Source organism: Typopeltis vanoorti, chromosome 25, assembly GCF_054136105.1.
Source record: "Typopeltis vanoorti isolate ZY-2024b chromosome 25, IOZ_Tvanoo_1.0, whole genome shotgun sequence".
NCBI classification, from domain to species: Eukaryota; Metazoa; Arthropoda; class Arachnida; order Uropygi; family Thelyphonidae; genus Typopeltis; species Typopeltis vanoorti.
Window position 1 is genome coordinate 23936015 of NC_143573.1, and position 22887 is coordinate 23958901.

The 22887-nt window shown below is 35.5% G+C and overlaps 1 protein-coding gene across 1 annotated transcript in view; it reads right to left on the reverse strand.

The window, feature by feature from the left end:
• The window catches only part of Abcd3 (ATP binding cassette subfamily D member Pmp70), a 602827-nt gene that overhangs the window by 537521 nt on the left and 42419 nt on the right, over positions 1-22887 (reverse strand). The window contains exon 3 of the mRNA XM_090414763.1: positions 16056-16105. Coding sequence (XP_090270889.1) covers positions 16056-16105 — 50 coding nt within the window. The remainder of the gene's footprint in view (positions 1-16055; positions 16106-22887) is intronic.

The following is a 22887-nucleotide window of genomic DNA, read 5'->3' on the forward strand; positions in this document are numbered from 1 at the left end:
TGCATAATTCAGAAGACCTGGTCAAAGTCAAATTCCAGATGACTGGAGTAGAGAGCTCATAGTACTCATCTATAAAAAATGGAATAAAGCTGAATGTGAGAATTAAAGAGAAATTTCTGAATCTCTCTGCTGAGTGTTCCTGGTAAGATTTATGCAAAATATTCTTGAGAATTGGCTAAGAAAAATTATGGAGGAGAAGCTAGAAGAAGAACAAGCTGGATTCAGGCCAATCAGAAGTCGTCAGGATCAGATTTTCCCTTTAAGACAAATACTCGAGAAATCATCACGGGAATATAACAAGGATCTGTATTTAAGTTTTGTAGATCTGGAAAAGGCATATGACTAGGTACCAAGAGGAAAGCTGTTCAAAATCCAGTTATGTGGAGTAAAAGGGACATTATATCAATCAATACATATCCTCTATTTGAGGTAAATCAGCAGTTAGTTAGAATTGAAGAAGGTACATGATGATGGTTTGAACTCAAATGGGGTATTTGACAAACATGTACAATTCTCTTCACTGTTATTCATTATCTATATGGATCACATTATGAAGGAAATGGTATCCGGGAGAAGTCTACAGGATTCCCTGTTCAAACTGAATAACTGCTGTAATAAATTTGGTATGAAAATCAGCATTAAAAAGACAAAGACAGTGAAAATAGGCAGAAACACTGAATGGGGAACCTATAAAACAAGCAAAATATTTCAGCTATTTAGGCAGCACTTTTAGTGAAGATGGCAAATTAAACTTAGAAATAGGCAGCAGAATTAAACAAAGCTGGTATGGTAGGAAGTCAACTGAATCAATTTATAGGGGAAAAGGGAGAGATTAGTCAAAACACTGAACTAGCTGTATACAAAACAGTGTTCAAACCAATTTTAACTTATGGATCTCAGAGCTGGGTTAAAAATAAAACTCTTGATCAAAGACTGGAGATCATAGATATGAGAGTCCTGAGAAGGATTAGGGGACTCAACAGATGGCATAAATGACAGTATCATATTAAAAACGAAGCTATTAGGAAAGAATTTGACATTGTTAGCATTCAGGAATATGTTAGAAGAGCTAAACTTAGGTGGTATGGCCACTTAAACAGAACTGGAGAAGAAAGATTACCTAAACAAGTGTTCATTGCCAAGATGGCAAGAAAAAGGCCCAGAGGAAGACTGATGTAGATGGACTGATACAGTAAAAAGTGCCTGAAGACAGAAATATAAAAATTGGAATGTTGACAGATAACAGGCTAATCTAGAAGAAAATTGTTCATAGGAAGTTAATATAATGTAAATGTTCATGTGGTACTATCATAAGATCCTGTACACCCCTTGAGAGTATATGTCAGGAATTTGATGATGATTTGATCAAATACCACATAGAAACTCACTCTGTTAGGCAAATTAAAAAAAAAATGGGGATGGATATGATGCTGGTTATGTGGATAAGAGGCTGGCTGCTAGACAGATATCAAAAAAGTTGAATATGGAGGAGCAGAGTCCAAGCAAAAGCTGGTAACTTGTGGTGTGTCCCAAGGTTTTGTGCTATGGCCACTTCTGTTTAATTTGTACATAAATGATAGAGGAAAGAACCTGAAAGGAAGCATTCAGTTGTTTAGTGAATCAAGGCGATGTGGAGAGCTTGCAAAATGATTTAAATAAGCTGTCAGTATTGCAAAAGATAATGGGTATCAGTTTAATGTGGAGAAATGTAAAGTCATGCATTTTGGGATAAACAGATACAAGCTATGTACCACACTGATGGAACTGTACTCCAAGAAATAAATGAAACTAGGGATTTAGGGGTGGTGGAAGAAGACACAGTTGAAGTTTAGAGAACATATTATTAACCACGCTACTGGCCAAGACGTCTATAGACTCAAGGTTATCATGGATGCGAAGTGCATATTAAAATTGTAATACCATTAATATTACATTGAAATATATGATGAATACAAAATGTATGAAGATGCATATTTGATCCATAATGGCCGGTAAGGTGGTTAAGAGTCCAAGCAAAAGCTGGTAGCTCATAAGATTACTTGGGTATTGAAGAATACACCAAAAAGTAGATATAAGGAAGTTCAGATTAGTCCTCTTTATAAGACCTTCATACATCCACATCTGGATTAATGTGTCAGGTATGGTCTGGGTTTCTTGGGGATGAAGCCATGGTAGAGAGAACTCAGAGGTAACCAACCAAGATGGCGAGTGGTAAGGGAAATGTTTCCCTATTAGGATACACTGAGAGTGTGTGGACTACTGAAGTTGGTTGATAGGCAAAAAAGAGGAGATATGATAGAAACATTTAAGCTACTTATAAAGTATTTTATAGGAGTGATGCAGGGGATATGTTTCAGCACCTAGCCGGAGGAGCAGAACAAGAGGTCGTCCATTAAAGTTGAGTAAAGGTTTGGTTACCAGAAGTCAGTTGTTAGTGCTTTGTCTGTTAATGGGTTCAAGGAAAGATATGATAGTTGTGTGGATAAATTGGGTCTTCCACAATGAGTCCTCAAACTCCATGGGGGTGCCTGTACAAAAATAATAACTACACAGATCCAGCAGGCAAAGATGTTAAAGCATTTGAAATCACTAATGATCTCACACATCTTTCAGAATACCAGATAATCCCAATAACTTCCTAAACTGATAATCACGTATGATCATAATACTTTTACATATACTGTGGATGCCCTCATTCATATCATCTAGTGTTGACTTTTTCACTGATAGAGCACCAATCACACAACTATGTTCATTCACATGTCAGCCATTACAAAAATGCAATTGGGATGATCAATGGAATTACTGCTTATCCGGTCTTCTAATCTAAAAACATCTGCAATCAGCACATCAGAAAATGAGTCATATGTATGGAACATCACCAATTTCCTGATATGTAGCCATAAGGAGTGTTCAGGCTACTATGGCAACATTATATGATTAATTATATAGGAAAAGTTAAAGATCCAACATTATTTCAAAGCCGAATGTTTATAGAAACTTATGAAAGTTTCGTAAAGTTTCCATTTTTCCTGTGAAATTTTACATCACAGAAATGAAGCCACACAGCTCTTTCTTAAACATAAGAAAGAGCTATATAGCTTCATCTTAATCATTAAGTTTACATTATTATTAATCTCTTATCAAAAATTTTCCTCAAAATTAGTCTATTACTTGCCAGCACTGCAATATCATCATATCCAACATACCGTGCTTCTATGGCACTTCTCACTGAATCAGTCCACCTAGACATTAGTCTTCCTCTGGGTCTCTTTCCTGCAATCTTGGCACCAAACACCTGTTTTTCTAATCTTTCCTCTTTAAGTGGCCATATCACTTCAGATTAGCTCTGCTGACACATTCTTAAATGCTAATAATGTCAAGTTCCTTTCTAATGTCTTCATTTCTAATATAATCTTTTTATTACTATTATTATATGAGCAACTCCATGTTATTATATGCAGTTGACCATATAATAATAATAATATATGGAGTTGCCCATATATTATTATATGGGCAACTCCACGGGGTCCTTAGACTTATTGAGGGAAGCACTAAACATTATGCCAAGTACTATCCAATGTACTTTGCTCTGAGCTCATTCAGTTATAGCACCCACAATAGCGGTAACATATTTCTTTCATTCTTCAGTTTCCAAGCAAAAAATTTAGTCCTCACACCCCTGCTAACTACACTCTTGATCAATTTCGAAGGATGGATCCTAGTTCTCCCACCATCAGTTGTGAAAAATTGCTCTGTATTAATCTTGTAAAACCCTTGTAATTTGTTTGTCTTAATAATCACCCATTTTCTGCCTGTCAACCAACATCTGTTAATCACAAATCTTCAACCTGTCTTCATAATGTGCATTCCACAGACCTGCTACCATCTTGGTCACATCTCTGAATCTACTTCCTCCTCATCCCCAAGAAATTCAGGTGACGACCAAATATGTACAATAATCAAGTTGGGGTCTTATCAAGGTCACATAAAGAGATATAACAACCTACTTGTCTTTGCTCGTTGGGGATATTCTTCAGCAACCAAGTAATCCAATGAGCTGTTTTAACCACTTTTGCAAAATGCTCTACTAACATTCCCAAATCTCTGGCTTCATCAATTTAGTGGAGTACAGTTCCATCGGTTTGGTACACAGCTGGTAATCTCTTCATCCCAAAATGCATACATAACCTTACACTTTGCCATATTAAACTAGCATCCAATCTTTCCCCATATTGCCAGTCGATTTAAATTATCCTGCAAAATTTTATCATCATCTTTATTGACTATTGCTCTACCCAATTTTGTAGGATAGGAAAGGATCTCCACTGGAAAAGATCTGAGAGTAACTGAATAGTTACTCTCAGATCCTTTCCAGTGGAGTTGCTAGAGCTTTGCTGCCTGAGGTGGTCCGTGAATTTGCTGCCCCTCTCAATACACACCAAGAATACTATAAAAAGTCAAAACGACATACAGTGTAAGGTTCAAAGTGCTGCCTGGGCCAGATTGCCCCCTCTGCTCCTTCCCCAGCTATGCCACTGATCCTTTCCTATACTGTTATAGCATGCCACTAGTCAGAGGCCTGAACTCTACTCCTGAATGAACTATGATCTAGTATCTCTCCATCAACCACTCTCATCACAAGAGTTGAAGATTAGTACTATCAATGTAAAAAGCATCAATAGAAAAGAATTGGAACTAGCAGAAGAACTGGGTAAGCACCAGATTGATATAACAGGCATGTCTGAAACAACAAAAACAAACATACCTGAGATCTTTCTAATCAACAAATACAAAATGTCATTCAGCAATAACAATCAGGAAAAAGCGATAACTGATATAGTATTCAACACTGCACATGGGGATAATCTTCTTGAATGGCAGGCAATATCAAGTAGAGTGATGTGGGCAAATATCATAATAGGGAACTAGACAATGACTTATTTGTGCATATGGGGCAACAGAAGGTTCTACCAAGGAAGAAATTGAGACATTTTTTGAGGTATTAGAGAAGGCAGCTGGCTCAATGAAAAAAAGGAAAAGTTGATCCTTGTTGGAGATCTAAACAGCAGAGTAGGAAATGATTACAGACATACAGAAATGTTTTGGGAAAATTTGGAGAAAAGTGCAAAGCTCATAATGGTAAATGCCTGCCATGTACCCTCAAGGGGTGTATGATAGTACTACATGAAAAATTTATATTATAGAAAGTTATAGAAAATTTTATAACAAATCAAAGTTAAGTAGCTTTCAGAGGTGAACTGTAGACTCAAATACACAAACATGATTGCAGAAAAAATTATAGAGTTTGAAAATAAAAACATAATCTTTGGAGATTCAATGGCAAACCCTGAAGAAAACATTGATTCAGCATGAGAGGTGTGGTGAAGTTGTTTTGAAGGATAGAAAAATCAGAACTCCATGATGGACTCAGGAAGTTAAAGAGGCGATCATGGAAAAGAAGAAAGTATATTGAAAATTCCTGACAAGTAACTCAGTGCTCATAGAGAATACAGAGAAAAATGTAAGAAATCCAAGAATTGTGTGAAACTAGCTAAACAAAAGTCATAGGAAGACTTTGATAACAACATAAAAAATAAATATCAGGAAGGCTGCAAACTATTCTGGAGGCTATTGAAAAGTTTAGAAATTGAGGAAAGTACTGTAAAAGGAATCAGAGATGATACAGGTGACATGAAAACTGAAGACAAAGATATTCTAGATGTCCAGAGTAATTAATTTGGAAGACTGATAAATGAAACAAACAGCAGATGCCTGATCACCTTTCTCACTGAATTCCCTCCTCATTTTTTTTTTTTGTAGCTCCTGCTTAATGATAATATTCATCCATAAATTCCCACTTGATTTATCCTCCTGACTATAGATATGCAGTCTCTATTACTTCCCTCAAACACTCCTTTACCACTTCCTATGCACCATCATCATACAGCCCTTGCAGTTTCTCATGCCATGGCACTGCTCCAAACAATCTCCCAAGTTTGTCGTACTTACCAGCCCTGTAATTCCTCATATACTCCCTTTTAACTGAAAATTCTATACTTTTGGTTACCTTCTAGGTCAAGGCCATGTGATCATTCTCACCAGTTTGGTGAGAATGATCAAATTGGTTACAGACAAATTCTCTAATGCAATTACTAAATCTTCTACTTTCAAACTTTTAGTACATTCATCACATGCTGCCTCCTCTAGTAATTATTCCTAGGCAACTATATAAATTCCATTTCCTTCCACCTGTGTGTCCTTTCCTTTTCAAATCTATGTTCCCATAGTTGAAGTCCCCCATAATAATTATCCACCCTCAATTCATTGAGCTTATTTGCCAATGTATACCATCCCCATCAACCTTTACATCACCTGGTCTACAGAAACAATCTCTATCTCATATCAGATGGCCTCAAATGTATTTTAACTGGCCTGCAGTTGTTTGGACAGCAGTTGCAGTTCATCAGCTATCATCAACAATACATGGCCAAGATAAACTGAACAATGCTTAAAACTCCTTTTCTCTTGTTCCAAATGTTCCTGGAATCAATGTACATAAAATGCAATGGCTCCTCAAGCCCACCACTGTTCCTTACACTTTATACTAACTATTCCATTCTGGTTTGTTACCAGTGGTACTAACGTAGGCATTTTCTGCATATTCTTACTCAACTACCTCACTGGTATCTGTATACTTGCTCTGCAGCTTTTCCTCTAAAAGCTTTAGTTTACCAGATTTTGCTCATTTTCCAGACTGAACACCAAATCTATTCAAACTTGTATAAGTCTTTTCATCCACCAAACTCACTCCAACATCCACAAACACCACATCAATTCTCCTGCATAACCTATGTTAAACTCACTATCACTGACCTCCTCCTTGCTTCAACTTTGTCATACCATGGCAACAGACTCACCATCTTAACTCACTCTTTTCTTTTGCTACTTTCAGTAATTCCATGTCCTACCTCATACTTTTCTCATCTCAAATCATTCATTCTAACCAAAACAATCAACTCTTTCACTTTGGCCTTTTGCATTCTCATGGTCTCACTAACATCATTAATTTTTGTACCTGAGAAGGGCAATTTTGTTACTCTCTTGCACACCTTTTATAAAAGAATCGCCATACAAGTCCTTAATTTTTTCCTTCTCACTTAGTCAAACATTTCTTTCTCTTTTCTTGTACTTCTTTTGTTCTGCAATTGATGCCATCTTTTCACTTTCCTAATCTTTCTCAGAATTCTCAGATCTGTGGTATCTAGTCTATGATCATGTGCTTTATTTCTAACCAACCTCTCAGATTGATAACTTAAAACTGGTTTAAACACAGTCTTGTATATATATACTGCTAACTTCGGGGTGCTTAAGCGTCAAAGTTGTATAACTGAGAGGAGACCTCCACATAGCCTTTAAGGGAATGTGGAAAACCGACCATGGCTTCTGACCTAATGTCCAATCCTCACCTTCTTGTGGTGCACCCTGTTTGGTATCTACCTGGATACTGAATGAGCGAGGATGCATTGGCAATTTGGGATTTAGCCAACCAAATTGTATTGTTATTGGCTTAAACCAAAATAAAAAATGATGGTACAACATGACAAAGTTTCATGATAGCTGATGCATCACCCGGTTTAACAAGGCCCCAGTTGTTATCACCAGGGAACCAGGGTGAACAACAAAAAGTCAGCTACTGGAAAAAATCTGAAAAAACACCCCAACTCAACATCACCAGAGTTAAAGATCACTACTATCAACATAAGAAGCCTGAATGGCAGAGAAATGGAGCTAGCGGAGGAATTAGATAAGTACCAGATCGACATAATAGGGGTGACTGAAACAAAAAAGACAAAAACTGATGAGATATTTCTGAGCAATAAATACAAAATGTTATATTCAGGCAACGACAATCAACGAAAAGAAGGAGTAGCCATAGTATTCAACACAAAATATGAGGCTAATCTTTTTGAATGGCAGGCAGTCTCAAGCAGAGTGATGTGGGCAAATATGAGAATGGGGAACTGGATAATGAGACTTATTTGTGTCTATGGTCCCACAGAAGGTTCTACTAAGGTAAGAAGTGGAGGAATTTTTTTGAGGATTTAGAGAAAGCAGCTGACACAATGAAAAAGGAAAAGTTGGTCCTTGTTGGGGATCTACTGTGCTCTTCAGATTGGGAAAATTTGGAGAAAAGAGCAAAACTAATAATAATGGCAAATACCTGTTGGATTTCTGCTCAGGACATGGACTGGTTATTACTAACACCATGTTCTAACATAAAAATGTGCTGTGCACAAATTCACATGGAGAGAAGAGGCAAGAAATAAGAAAGTCTCATTGACTATGTTATTGTTGATAGTGATGTTTTCTCCCTTGTGCAGAACACAAGAGTGTACAGAGGATTTGAAATTGGAAGTGATCACTATTTAGTCTTGAGCAGGATAAAATTGAATTTCATATTGAAAAGAATGACATGTAAGAAAGTTTTAAAGCGAATAAAAGTTGAGCAGCTCTCAGATGTGAACTGCAGACTAAAATACACTAAGATTATTAAAGAAAAAATGAAAGAGTTTGAGAACAGGAACCAAACCCTGGAGATTCAGTGACAAACTCTGAAGAAAACATTGATTGATTCTGCCAGAGAGGCATGTGGTGAGGTTGTCTGCAAGGATAGAAAAATCAGAACTCCATGGTGGACACAGGAAGTTAAAGAGGCAATGAAGGAAAAGAAGAAAGCATATCAAAAGTTCCTGTCAAATAAGTCAGCTTGTGCTCTTAGAGAATACAGAGACAAAGCAAGAATGCCAAAAACTATGTAAAACTAGCTAAACAAAAGTCATGGGAGGACTTTGGAAAGAATAGAGAAAATAAATATCAAGAAGGTGGCAAAATATTCTCTAGGTTGTTGAAGCTTAGAAATGGAGGAAAGAGTGCTGTAAAACGAGTTAGAGGTGATAAAGGTGACATGAAAAACGGGAGAAAAAGATATCCTTGAAGTATGGAGTGATTACTTCGAAAAATTGCTAAATGAAACAAGCAGTGATAGCACATTGGTAAAAAACACTCAACAGGCACCCATTCAGGAATACATATCCATACTTGAAGTAGAAAAAGCCATCAAAGGCTTGAAATGTGGAAAGGCAGCAGGAGTAGATGATATTCGACCAGAAATGCTGAAGTATGGTGGTATAAGAGTCTTACAGTGGCTGCACTGCATAGTTCAGAAAGCCTGGGCAGAGGGACGAATTCTAATGATTGGAGTATAGCTCTCATAGTACCCATATATAAAAATGGAAATAAAACTAAATGTGAGAATTACAGAGGTGTTTCCCTACTGAGTGTTCCTGCCAAGATATATGCAAGTATACTTGATAAATGGCTGAGAAGAATTGTGGAAGAAACGCTTGGTGAAGAACAAGCCGGATTCAGGCCAAACAGAGCCTGTCAGGATCAGATCTTCACTTTACGACAAATAGTTGAGAAATCATGGGAATATAACAAAGATCTCTATTTAAGTTTTGTAGATCTGGTAAAGGCATATGACAAGGTGCCAAGAGAGAAGCTATTCAATACGCTACAGTTATATGGTGTCAATGGGGCATTATATCAAGCAATACTTAGTCTTTATTTGAGTTATAAGTTAGCAGTTAGAATTGAAGGAAGTACAGGAAGGTGGTTTAATATTAAATCTGGTGTGAGACAAGGATGTACATTATTCCCTCTGTTATTCATTATCTATATGGATCACATTATGAAGGAAAGTGGTATTAAACATGATATCAAAATTGGAGATGTTAATGTCAGCTCTTTGCTTTATGCAGACGATGTTATACTTATCAATAAATCCGCTACAAGTCTGCAAGATTTCCTGACTAAATTGAATAACTGTTGTAATAGATATGGTATGAAGGTCAGCAATAAAAAGACAAAGACAATGAAAATAGGCAGAATTGTTGAAAATGTCAACTGCGTTGTGAACAGAGAACCTGTGGAACAAGAAAACATTTCACCTACTTAGGCACGATTTTTAGTGAAGATGGTAAATGAAATATGGAAATAGACAACAGAATCAATAAAGCTGGTATAGTAGGAAGTCAATTGAATAAATTCATATTTAATAAGAGAGAAATTAGTCGGAACCCTAAATTAGCTTATATAAGACGGTGTTGAAACCAGTTTTAACTTATGGATCTGAGAGCTGGGTCGGAAGTAAAACACTTGACCAAAGACTAGAGACCGCAGATATGAGAGTCCTGAGAAAGATTATAGGCGTGAACAGATGGCATCAATTGCAATATCATATTAAAATTGAGGATATTAGGAAAGAACTTGACATTGTCAGCATCCAGGAATGTGTTTGCAGAGCTAATCTCAGGTGGTCTTAAATACAGATCTGTTTAAATGACCTGGTATGGTCATTTAAACAGAATGGGCGAGATAAGATTAGCAAAATAAGTGTTCTCTGCCAGGAAAACGACCCAGAGGAAGACCAAGATATAGGTGGATTGATACGTACAAAGTGCCTTAGATGACAGAAATATAAGATCTGATAATATTGGAGTCTTGACAAGTAACAGAATGATCTGGAGGAAAATTGCAGATAGGAAGTTAGTAATGATGTAAATTTTTCATATAGTACTATCATATCCTGTACACCCCTTGAGGGTACATGGCAGGAATTTGATGATGATGAACTTCATGTTTTGGCTAATTTCTCCCTTATTTCCATATAAACTTATTCAACTGGTTCCCCACCATCCCAACTTTGCTTATTGTGTTGTCTATTTCCAAATTTAATTTGCTATCTTCACTACAAACTGTGCCCAAAAACTAAAATATTTTACTTGTTCTATAGGTTTTCCATTGAGAATTAAAGAGAATTTAGTTAGAGAATCCTGAAGATTTGCACTAAATGTATTTAGCAATACACCGTCATCTGCATAAAACAAAGAGCTAAGTTTGGTATCTCCAATTGTAACCCCTGGCCTAATGCCACTTTCTTTCATAATGTGATCCGTATTATATGATGAATAAAAGTGGAAATAATGTGCATTCTTATCTCACCCCTGATTTTATATCAAATCATCTTCCTGCACTTCCATCAATTTTGAATGCTGACTTACAGCTTAAATAAAGACTATGTATTGCTTTGTATAATATTCCATTTACCCCATATAATTGTAACATTTTGAAAAGCATTACTCTGGGCACCTTTTCATATGCCTTTTTAAGATCTGCAAAACTTAAATACAGATCAATCTGGTGTTCCCATGATTTCTCAACTATTTTTCATGAAGTGATTTGATCTTGACCACCTGTATTTTATCATGAACCCAGCTTTGTTCTTATCCAAGTTTCTCTTCCACATTTTTTTTCAACCTCTTTCAAGTATGCTTGCATAAATCCTACCTGGAATACTTAGCAGAGAAATTCCTTTGTAATTTTCACATTCAGCTTTATTCCCTATTTTATAGATGATAACTATGAAAGCTCTACTCTAATCATCTGGAATTTGATCTTCTGACTAGACCCTCTGAATTATGCAGTGTAGTCACACTGTGTGAGTGGGTTTTCTCTAAATTGAAAAATAAAGGGTGCTTATTGGACATACATGTGATTAGAGTATCTAGAAAGGAAAACTACTGTTATATTCTTTTTCTATAGCGATTTGGATTCTGGGGTACTTTGGGTGACTGACCACTTTACGTAAAGCAAATTTTCAAAAGCAAATAAAGATTTCAGCTATATAACAGCTTAAATCAGAATTGCATTTGAGATTTTCTGTATCATTGAGGAATTTCACGAATAAAAGTGTGTAACTTTTCTTGTAAAGAATGAAAAATCCTACCCTGGTTATAAATAAGTCTAGCTCAGTGGATGTGGTGTCCACATCCTTTGTGCTAGGTTGCACAAAGAATGACTTAAGTTCAATTCTAGTTGCTGACTAGAGAAACTTTGACTGGTTCCCCAAGTTAGTGGGTTTTTTCACCCAGAAACTCGTTTTTCATCCCATAAATGCAAGAAAATCTACCATATAATCCACACTATTTCAGACAACATATTGTGTTAGGGATCAAGAGGTGGTGACACTTGTCAACTGTCTCTACATTGGATACAGCTTATAATTAGTAATAGTCTTGGGCCAGCTATTTATGACTGGCTACTGGTGGAGACTGAAATGCCCCCTCAATCTCCAAAACATAGATAAGGCTAAAACAGCCTCATCTATTCTAAGTGAATAAAAAGTGTTATGATTTTTTTTTCTTTTTGATGAATAACAGTTTTAATGGGTGGTAATGCTGAAGGAGATTCCCAACTGAAGCCTATGCTTGTGTGTATATGTTTTGTTTCAATCCAATAGTTGGTAGTACTAGAAGCCCAGTAGTACAAGTAAATACAAGGAAATAACCTAGAGAAAGATCTAGGTGGACTGATGCAGTATGATGTGAATTAGAAGACTGAAATATAGAATCTGACAATACTGGAGTCTTGCAAGATAAGATTAATTTGGACGAAAATTTTCAACAGAAAATTACTAATAATGTAAACTTTTCATGTAGTTTTATCATAGTTAGTATCCCATATAATCCTTGAACATACATATTAAGAATTTGATGTTGATGCTACTATAGACCAGAGAATGCAACGGATGGCACAGAATAGTATGTATCAGCAAATAAGTTCAATGAGCAGAAAGCAAATAATTATTATGAAAGATTCAACTATATAGACATGAAGGGAAGGAGGAAAGGTTGCATCAGTAGAAGGAAGTGGAATTTATGCAGCTACTAATAAATAATTTACTGATGCAGCATGTGATGGAAGGTACCAGGGTAATGAGAGCATACTAGAATCTTGTAATTTCAGAGGATTTGTCTATAACCAAGGTGGCCAACACTGCCACCAACTGGTGATATTCATAAATTTTGACCAGGAGACTGTTTGGTGCAGTACCATGGCGTAAGTATCTGCAAGGAAATTGAATTATGTTAGTAGTGAATAGGAAATGATCAAAAGATATCGAATGAAGCAACAGAAAGGAAATAGTGAATTAAAAGAGAAAGATAATCAATGATTACTATGATGCACAGGCAAAAAAAGATTACCATGAAAAAGAAGACAAAATCCAGTATATGAGAGGAAAGTGACTATGTGAGCCAATGGCAATCCAAGGAGTTCTTTAAGCATGTGACATTATAAGGAAGAATGACTACAGTAGAATAATTCTGATTAATGCTGATTGTAGGGAGATGACAGAAGTGGACAAAATAGTTGAATTAATAAGTGATCACTTTGCAAAGGTGTATCTCATCCAGATAGAGATAATGCAGTAACAAATGTGACAAGGACTAATGCAGAACAAGAGGTAAATGAAATAGGAGTGTGTATGATATTACAGAATCTTGATATGAATACAGCTATAGGATTTGGTGAGATATCAGCTTGGTATTATGAGAATGTAGTAGGAAATTAGCAGTACCAGCAGCTAGATTGTTTGCATTTCAGCTCTGATAGAATAGCAAGAAAGTGGGAAGAAGGGGGAATTAATTCTATTCCATAAAGGAGATCCAGACAGAGGTAACAAATAATCAACTGATCAGCATCTCAGGAGTGGCAGTCAAGGCACTGGAAAAGTTGGATAATTCAAGAATGAGTGGATAGGAATACAATATTGCAGAGGACAGCAATGGCAATCCAAGGAGTTCTTTAAGCATGTGACATTATAAGGAAGAATGACTACAGTAGAATAATTCTGATTAATGCTGATTGTAGGGAGATGACAGAAGTGGACAAAATAGTTGAATTAATAAGTGATCACTTTGCAAAGGTGTATCTCATCCAGATAGAGATAATGCAGTAACAAATGTGACAAGGACTAATGCAGAACAAGAGGTAAATGAAATAGGAGTGTGTATGATATTACAGAATCTTGATATGAATACAGCTATAGGATTTGGTGAGATATCAGCTTGGTATTATGAGAATGTAGTAGGAAATTAGCAGTACCAGCAGCTAGATTGTTTGCATTTCAGCTCTGATAGAATAGAAAGAAAGTGGGAAGAAGGGGGAATTAATTCTATTCCATAAAGGAGATCCAGACAGAGGTAACAAATAATCAACTGATCAGCATCTCAGGAGTGGCAGTCAAGGCACTGGAAAAGTTGGATAATTCAAGAATGAGTGGATAGGAATACAATATTGCAGAGGACAGCATGGTTTTGTGAAAAGCAGGTCATGTCTGAGTAATTTACTCATGTTTTACAATAACATAACAGCTGAGGCAGATGGTGTAGGGGGGGGAGGATAGCTATATAATGCCTGCTGGATTTTACAAAGGCATCTGACATGATACCATGAGGAACTGTTATGTGAAATACAACAACTAAAGTAAAATAAAGTAAATAAACAAATAAAATAAAATTGGTGATGTGAATAAGAGGGTGGCTAATGGATGGACATCAGAAAGCATTCTATGGAGGAGAAGATTCCAAGAGAAGGCATGCAAATAAGTGCTACAGGAGACTATACTTGGACCAATGCAATTTAACTTGCACTTTAATAATACAAGAAATGATTTGAGGAGAAATATTCACATGGTTACCGCTTATATAAGACTACATAGAGTAACATTTAATAAATATAATGTAAAGATCTTGCAACCTGATTTAAGTAGACTGGACAGTACAGGAGAAGTAAAGTACAGGTAAAGGAGAATAGTTGTCAGTGTGACAAATAAGGTTATGAATTTGGGGATGAAAACATTACCAATTGCATATATTACATTGACGGAACTGAACTGCAAGAAATTAATCAGGATAGGGATCTGGAGGTGTAGTGAACTGTGAGTTAAAGTTCAGAAGGTATATTGAAAAAGTCAATAAAATAGCTCATAGAATTACCTGATTATTGAAGAACACACTAACAAGCAGTGATAAACAAGTTATTATAAATCTTTACAAGACTTGAATATAACCTATCTAGACAACTGTGCACAGATCTTCTCATCTGGGTTTCTTGAGCAGTGGAAGAGGTGATGTTTAGGTCTATAGAATACTCTTTATGAAGATAGACTGAAGATTTGTGGGAAACTGGTTGATAGGTGAAAAGGGGGATATATGATAGACAAAGGATTTTATAGTTTTATTATTATTATTACTTGACACCTCCAAGAAGTCCAAAGACTCATCGAGGGAGGGCATTTACTCTTCAACTCTCTATCTCCACCACCAACTACAATGAACCACAACTACACCAACGGCATCTACTGCCTACCACTACCACTAGTATTTTCACAGACAATCGCAAACATCCAAGTCCATGGCAGGATTCGAACCCGCAGCCTTTTGTCTGGAGAGTGGATATGCTAACCACTGGGCCAACCAAGCTGGCAAATTTTCAAAAGATTTTAGAGGATTGATATAGAAAAAAACGTTTCAGTACATGATTGGTGGTAATCTAAAGAATTCTTTCAGTACGTGGCAAGTAAAAGGAAGAATGATTACAGTAGAATAATCCTAATTAATGCTGATGGGGGGGGGGGGAGAATCAACCCTGAAAATTGAGTAAGAGTTCAGTTAGCAAGGATGTGTGAGGACTAGATTTTTTTAATGGAAAGTGGTGAAGTACTCTATCAAGGAATGAGTTTAGAGCAAAGTATGAGAGGCACTGTGCAAATCATAGTGCTTGGTGAAATGCTAGTGTACATGCCAGAATGAGTCTATGTTCTCAATGGAGATTCTAGTATTATATTATTTACTATATTATTAATTATAAAAAAATACCTATATCACAGCTAATTTTCATATTAAATCTGTTTATTTACACTTGTTCTGGAATGGTGAAATTGATAACTTTTTTTTTTGGGGGGGGGGGGGGGGGCATGAAGTATAACTCCTCAACAAAAGGTTGTTATTTTAAACTCTTTTTCTATAAAGTAGTTAATTCCAAAAAAATAAATAAATTAGAATAATCCTCACAAAAATAAAATAAAAACCAAACTTAAAAAATGTGTAATAAATGAAGTAGCTGAATGTTATAAAAACTTCATTTACCTAAATAAGATAAGATCCACATGTGCTTTTTCCTTTTTTTCATCTTTCCGCTGAAAAATATATTATTCTAAATGAAATCAAACATTTTATGCAAAACTCCCACTGATATTAGACTATTAATCAACATTTAAAAATGATTTGTGTATTTTATTTATAAATCTGTACATAGGAATTTTAGCTCTGTAATTCGAACAGCGTCACTGTTTGTAATAAAGGATATATATATATATATATATATATATATTTTTTTTTTTTTTAAACTGTAATACCCTAAGATTATGAAGTAAAAAAACAAATGACTAAGCACATCAGCAGATGTGCTTGTCATGATATTAAATATAAAGCAGTCAACATAATTTCTTTTACTATAGTTTTGTTTCCACAAAAGAATGTCAGTACAGTTATCTCTCGACTTAAGTCCATGATCCCATAATGGAATAAATAACATTTTCGACTATACACAAGCGAGCATAAAGTAAAAAGGTTTTTATTTTGCAACAATGCAGTGGAAACAGCGCATTCAGTGGCAAACCTCCCTCAGCAGTCAGCACATGGTTTCAACAGTTCCTCTGTTGATTTTGTGTTTAAAAAATAGGTTTTATGTATTTATCGTTAAATATTTTGCAATATTTTGCACAACATGGCTCCTACACGCCTAATTAAGAAACCTAGTGAAGAATCACAGAAAAAGAGGTGAGCAATTGATCTTGAAACGAAGTTGCAAGCTCAACAATAGTGATGAAGTAATGACAAGGTCCTATCGGTGATTGGAAAAGCTATTTCCATCATGCATAGAGCACCTGAACCAAAAGTACATGCCTCTTAGCACTATGACCATAACCGCTAAGGCACTGGTCTCTTCAACATGTTGACAGAGAAAGCAGTACCTGATTATGACTACGAATTCAACGCTTCTTCCGGCTGGTTCATGAGATTCTTGCACTGCATAATGCGAAAATGTATGGTGAATCTACAAGTTTTAATGATAAGGTGCCAAGGAGTTTGTGGAGAAATTGGATAAAATTATTACAGATGAAAATCATTTGCCATAGCAAATATTTAATATGGATGAGACCTCCTTGTTTCGGGGAAAATGCCAGAGTGGACATTCATCCACAAAAAAGTGGAAATCTATGCCTGGTTTCAAAGCGCTCACAGACCGTATTATGATTCTGTTATGGGGTAATGTGGCTGGAGATAAACTGAAACCATTTGTGATATGGCACAGTGAGAATTCACGAGCCTTCAAAAACATTAGGAAGCATACTCTTCCGGTTCATTAGCAAAGATATAAGAAGCCGCCGTGGATGACTCAAAAATTGTTTGCAGATGCCTTAATCAACTGTAATGCGAGTAAAATGGAAAGCTGTTGTGTGAAAGAAAATGTAAAATTTAAAATTTTATTAATACTAGATAATGCTCCAGGTCATCTGTCTTATATCGGTGATCTTCACTAAGTTCAAGGTCATGTTTCTCCCTCCAAACATTACTTCACTGATCCAACCGATGGATCAGGGAGTTCTTGTAGTGTTTAAGGCTTATTTTCTATGGAGAACTTTTTCACAAGCCATTTCTGCTACTGAAGGAAATGACCAGACTCTCATGCAATTCTGGAAAGCATTCAATATTTATCATGCTATTAAAAATATTGCTGTAGTTTGGGACGAAGTGATCTCTCAATGTATGAGTGGCATATGGAAAAAGACATTAAAAAGGTTTGTGCAGGATTTTGGAAGTTTTGAAAAAAATGAAGAATTTTGTAAATTGAGTGAAGAAATAGTGGGCCTAGCAAAAAAAAGTGAATGATGACAACATAGTTCAACTCACAGAAAGTGCCCCTGAAGAGTTGACCAATGAAGAACATGAGGAACAACGTGTTGCATAAGAGGAAGAATGAGAAAAGGAAGAGGAAAAAGAGAAACGAGGAGAGGTAGTTAAACAATTAACAGTGAAGGGTCTTGCAGAAATGTTCTCTGCAGTTAGCGATGTTCTCAAAATGGTTGAAGACACTGACCCCAATGTCGAACGCTACTTTTTCGTAGAAAGGAAAGTACATGATGCGTTTGCTTGATATAAACACATTTATGATGAAAAGAAGAAGAGGAATAAGCAAAGCACATTGGATATTTTCATCGAAAAAACAATACAGCCACAGCCTGGTCCTTCCTTCATTACCTTCCAATAGGGAAGGTAATGAAGATGTGATTGCAGAGGAAGATTAGGATGATTATTCTCCTGTTTTATAGTGGCAGTAACGCACAGCCCAGTTTTATAATAATGCTTAAAAATTTAATGACAGTATACTTTTACTGTTAAGTCCCTAACCCCTATAACTCTGTTGATTTAATGTATCGACTTACGTCCTGCCGGATGGAACAGAACCCCGACGTAAGTCGATAGTGCAATGAGAATTTAGACAAATCAGATTTATCTACCTGGATAAATATGCATCAAGCAGTCTCAATCACAAGAACAAAAAGGAAGCTGAAGATGTTCTTCTAGAATGTCTGTCCTAGCCAATGTAATCACATAGTGCCTAGGACTAAAGCTATTAGCCATAACTTAGTCCAACTCTGCTTCCACCTCTTTTGCTACTCGGATGGTTATGTTGCATTTACTACTCACAGAAAGAGCCAAACTCCTGACTTCTTACTTTTCTTCACATTCTTTGCTGTAGATTGTGGCAAATGTTCTACTATTCTGAACACACCATTCAATGCCCCCTCACCCATCTCATTTTCTATCAGAATAAACTTTTTTTTTAGTGGAAAATCAAACGATCAGAATGGTTCTAGTACCAAAAATCTTCTATTTCAGAGTTAAATCCTTGTAATATGTTGCCTTTTCATGCTGAAGCCATTACTAAAAAGGGAAACAAATCTTCATCATCGAATTATTATTCAATTTCTCTCTCACCTTGCTTTCTAAAGTAATGTAGAAAACCAACAAAAAAGTGTTAAACAGGGATCCTTCTTGCTTACCTTTGGATGAATTCCATGGAAAAGTTTGTATGATCTTAAGTGGTATTAAGGCATCTGATTGTGTTTGGCACTAAGGCCTAATTAAAAGTAAGTCCCATCATATGATTTCTCCTTGGACTTCTGCATTTCTCCTTGGACTTCAACTAGATTATTAATTTTTTTTTCCTAGCTACACATCACATGTGATAATTTACAGAACTTTATCTTGAAATTTTGCAAATAATGCTTGGCCACAACAACGCTTCAAGCTTTCAACTACTCTTTTTTCTATACATTAATGATATTCCCCAGGTGACTGCAACTCCAATAACCTTTTTTTTTTTTTGATAATACATTGCACTCTTTCTCATTTGACAAACCACACTTAACACAATTCACTAAAACTTCCACACTGCAACTTTATGACCATAAAGCTGTGCTTTTTTTTTTTTTGGTCATTCTCATGCTAACTTGCCTCATGGATGCCTACACACAACATACACACTCAGTACAGCTCAGTGGAAATGGTGTATATGCATCCTTAGCTCTAGGCTACATAAGGATAGACCTAAGATCAATTCTAGTTGCTGACTTGAGGAACTTTCTCTAAACTTTTCTTTGACTGGTTCCTGAGTTAGTCAATCTCTGGCACAGGCAAGCTGGTTTCTGTCCTAGAAACTCAGGTATTCATCCTATAAAATCAAGAAAATTGTTGTTCTTGATTTTACCATGTCATGGATTAGGGACCATGACATGGCAGCACTTGTCAGTTGCTTGTCTTCACTGGATGCCATGTATAATTAGTGATAGTCTTGGGCCTATCTCTGATTGGCTACCCGTGAAGATAGACCTTCCTCCTCATCCTCCAAAAGTTAGAGCTAAAATGCCTCATCTACTCTCTATAGGAGAATAAGAGGCATTAGCAGATTTTTTTTTTTTATAATTCAAAATCTCCAAACCATTTTTCAATGAGATTCTGATAACCTTGTCAATTTCAATGCTAGCAAACTCAAGCCTGTTTTATTTCTCAGGTCTTATTTAGGACTCTGGACAATGCAAGATTTCTTTTCTTCGATTAACTGTCTTTCTTGGCATGAACATATTTCAAATATCACTTCTTCAGCATACAAGAAATTAACTATCATAGATAATGCCTTGAGCAAAAAAAAAAAAAAAAAAGAAAAAAAAAAGATAATCTATTAATCCATACAGTCAACACAATCACTAAATACCATTTCAGATGGTGCCCCTGAAAGCTCCTAAAATACTCAATCCAGTATAAAAGAGAGCAATCAGGTTGATTAATGACCAATTTCTTGCTGATGCATCCTACTCTCTTTCAGACAAACATTCAGTTTCTGCTACTAGCATTTTCTACAAATACAAGATCACTGTCAGAATTGACAGTGATCATCAATAATTTCCTCACTCTCTCTCCTAAAGCTGTTAAAAACATGTACAATAACAGCTAATCCTTAGCCCTTAAGAGTTTAAATGTGCAGAACAAATTCTTCTTCCTCTTCATTCATTCCTTCTGTTTATTATTATTATTTTTTTTTAGAACAGTCACCCCTTGTGTATTTCCTACGGAGTAAAATTTAATGTTAATTTTCTCCTTTCTGTTCAACTTTCTTTCTATCCATGGCACTGCTACTACAGGTTCAACAACCTCTAGTACATGAGATGACAAAAAAAAAGTTCAAAGGAAAGTTTGGAAATGTAGTGAAACTCATTCAACATGACACCCAAGAACTTTCGAGGACCATTTGCTGAACAGGTTTTAAGCAGACCTTATGGTCCACATCTTACAATTTTTTTTGTAAATCCCTGAGTCTAATAAGGGATACTCAACAAAAGTGACTTCATCACAAGAGAAAATTTACATAAGAAACATCACTTGAAAGTGTACACTAATAACTACAATGAAGAATTACAGTGAAATCCTTCACCGTAATCCTTCGTTGATTACTGATACACATAATCAGTAATCAAAACATGAATTCTTTTGATTCCAATGTTATTACTTGGAATAAAGCATAGAGTAGATGGCCTGCAAAGAACTCAGTGAATCTATATAAATCATACATTTCTGGATGCAGTTTGTGTGTGCACGCATGCATACAAGCTATATGGCACACAGCTTGATAGTCAGTGGTGTAGCTAGAGCTTTTGCCACCCAGGGCGGTCCCTGAGTTTGCCACCCTTTCAATATACACATCAAAAAATACTACAAAAAGTCAAAACGACGTATAGGGAAATAAATTAAAACACTGTTTATTTTTGAAGTAAAACTTTTCAACATTCTAAAATGTTATTTTTCTTGCTTTTCTGTTAGCAAAATCGTCAATGACATTGGCAAAGTCTATTTCATAGTAATGTAGGTAATTCTTAATCAATTTTATTTAGAAAAACTCCTATCACAATTAGCAACACTTACACCAATTGTGAGGAAAATTCTCAGTAGTATTACAATATTTGGAAATGAGTTCTCAGGACTGTATTTTTGAATTAACTAAAGTTCAAAAAGTTTCAAAGTGCCACCCCCCCCCTCACTAGCTACGCCTCTGTTGACAGTACAATTCCTGCATTTAAGTGGATATGATTTGAGACTGTTGTCAAGAAAAAACAGCAGCCCATCCAACAGAGGACTCAGATCAATATCTGTCAGTGCATACAGAAGGCAAGGAATATGAATAATCCCCTTTGTGTACACTAAACAGTGCAGATAGACTGGTGTAAGAAATATACAAGCTCTTGGCATGGGACTTCTGCACTACATTCTACAGCACATCACCATGCTAGCTAAAGTGCAAAGGTCCCATGCCAAGAGCTTGTATAATCACTTTAACACAAATACTAAATCAGCAAATGGCAGTCTGATGTGTATGTAATATTGAACTTCTCACAACATAGGAAAAAAAAAATTATATATATATATTATTATTATTATTATACTAATATTATATTTATATAATATTAGTATAATATAATAATATATATAGTATATATATTATTATTATATAGTATAATAATATTATAATAATATAATATTATACATTAATATTATATATATTTAATATTAATATAAATTATATATATATACACACACACCAACTATCATATATCTACTTATGTCTACTAGTCATTATCTAGTCATATTATTATCTACTAGTCATATCAACTTATGACTACTTACTATTAGCACTTACAACAGCCAAAAATTATTAAAATTCTCTAATTTAACTTTGCCGCCAGCATATACATACATATATCACATTGCTTTTGTATATGCATTGCCATCAGTCAACAAGCAAAGCCTATCACCAATATGCAATAGCCGCTGCTATGATTCACCCACTTCTAACTTATCATAGCCTTTAGCACGTTAGTTGCTAATCAGCAGTTGAAGTGCTCATTTCTCTCGTTGCAATTTTTGTATCTTGTCGTAACTCTATCATGTCCAGTAAGAGAAGTAATACTACTGATGAAAATTCCAACATAAAAAAAAAGAAGAGGAAAGCTTTAAGTTTAGATGTTAAAGAAAAACTATCGCATTCAACTATTTCAACAATTATAAAAATAAATCAAGAATAATGGAGGCAGCTAAAGGGACAGTTAATATGAAATGTACAATTTTACCGAAAAAAAGAGAAGGGCCAATTCATAAAACGAGAAGCTTTTAATAATATGGATAAATGATCAAATCAACAAGAATATTCCTTTTGTTTACAATTCAAACAAAAGCACGCAGCCTATTTGACAATTTAAGGAAACAACAAGAAGATAAATACAGCGAGCATACATTTAATGCTAGTAAAGGTTGGTTTTATCGATTCAAAAGTCGATTTAACTTACATAACATATGAATAACA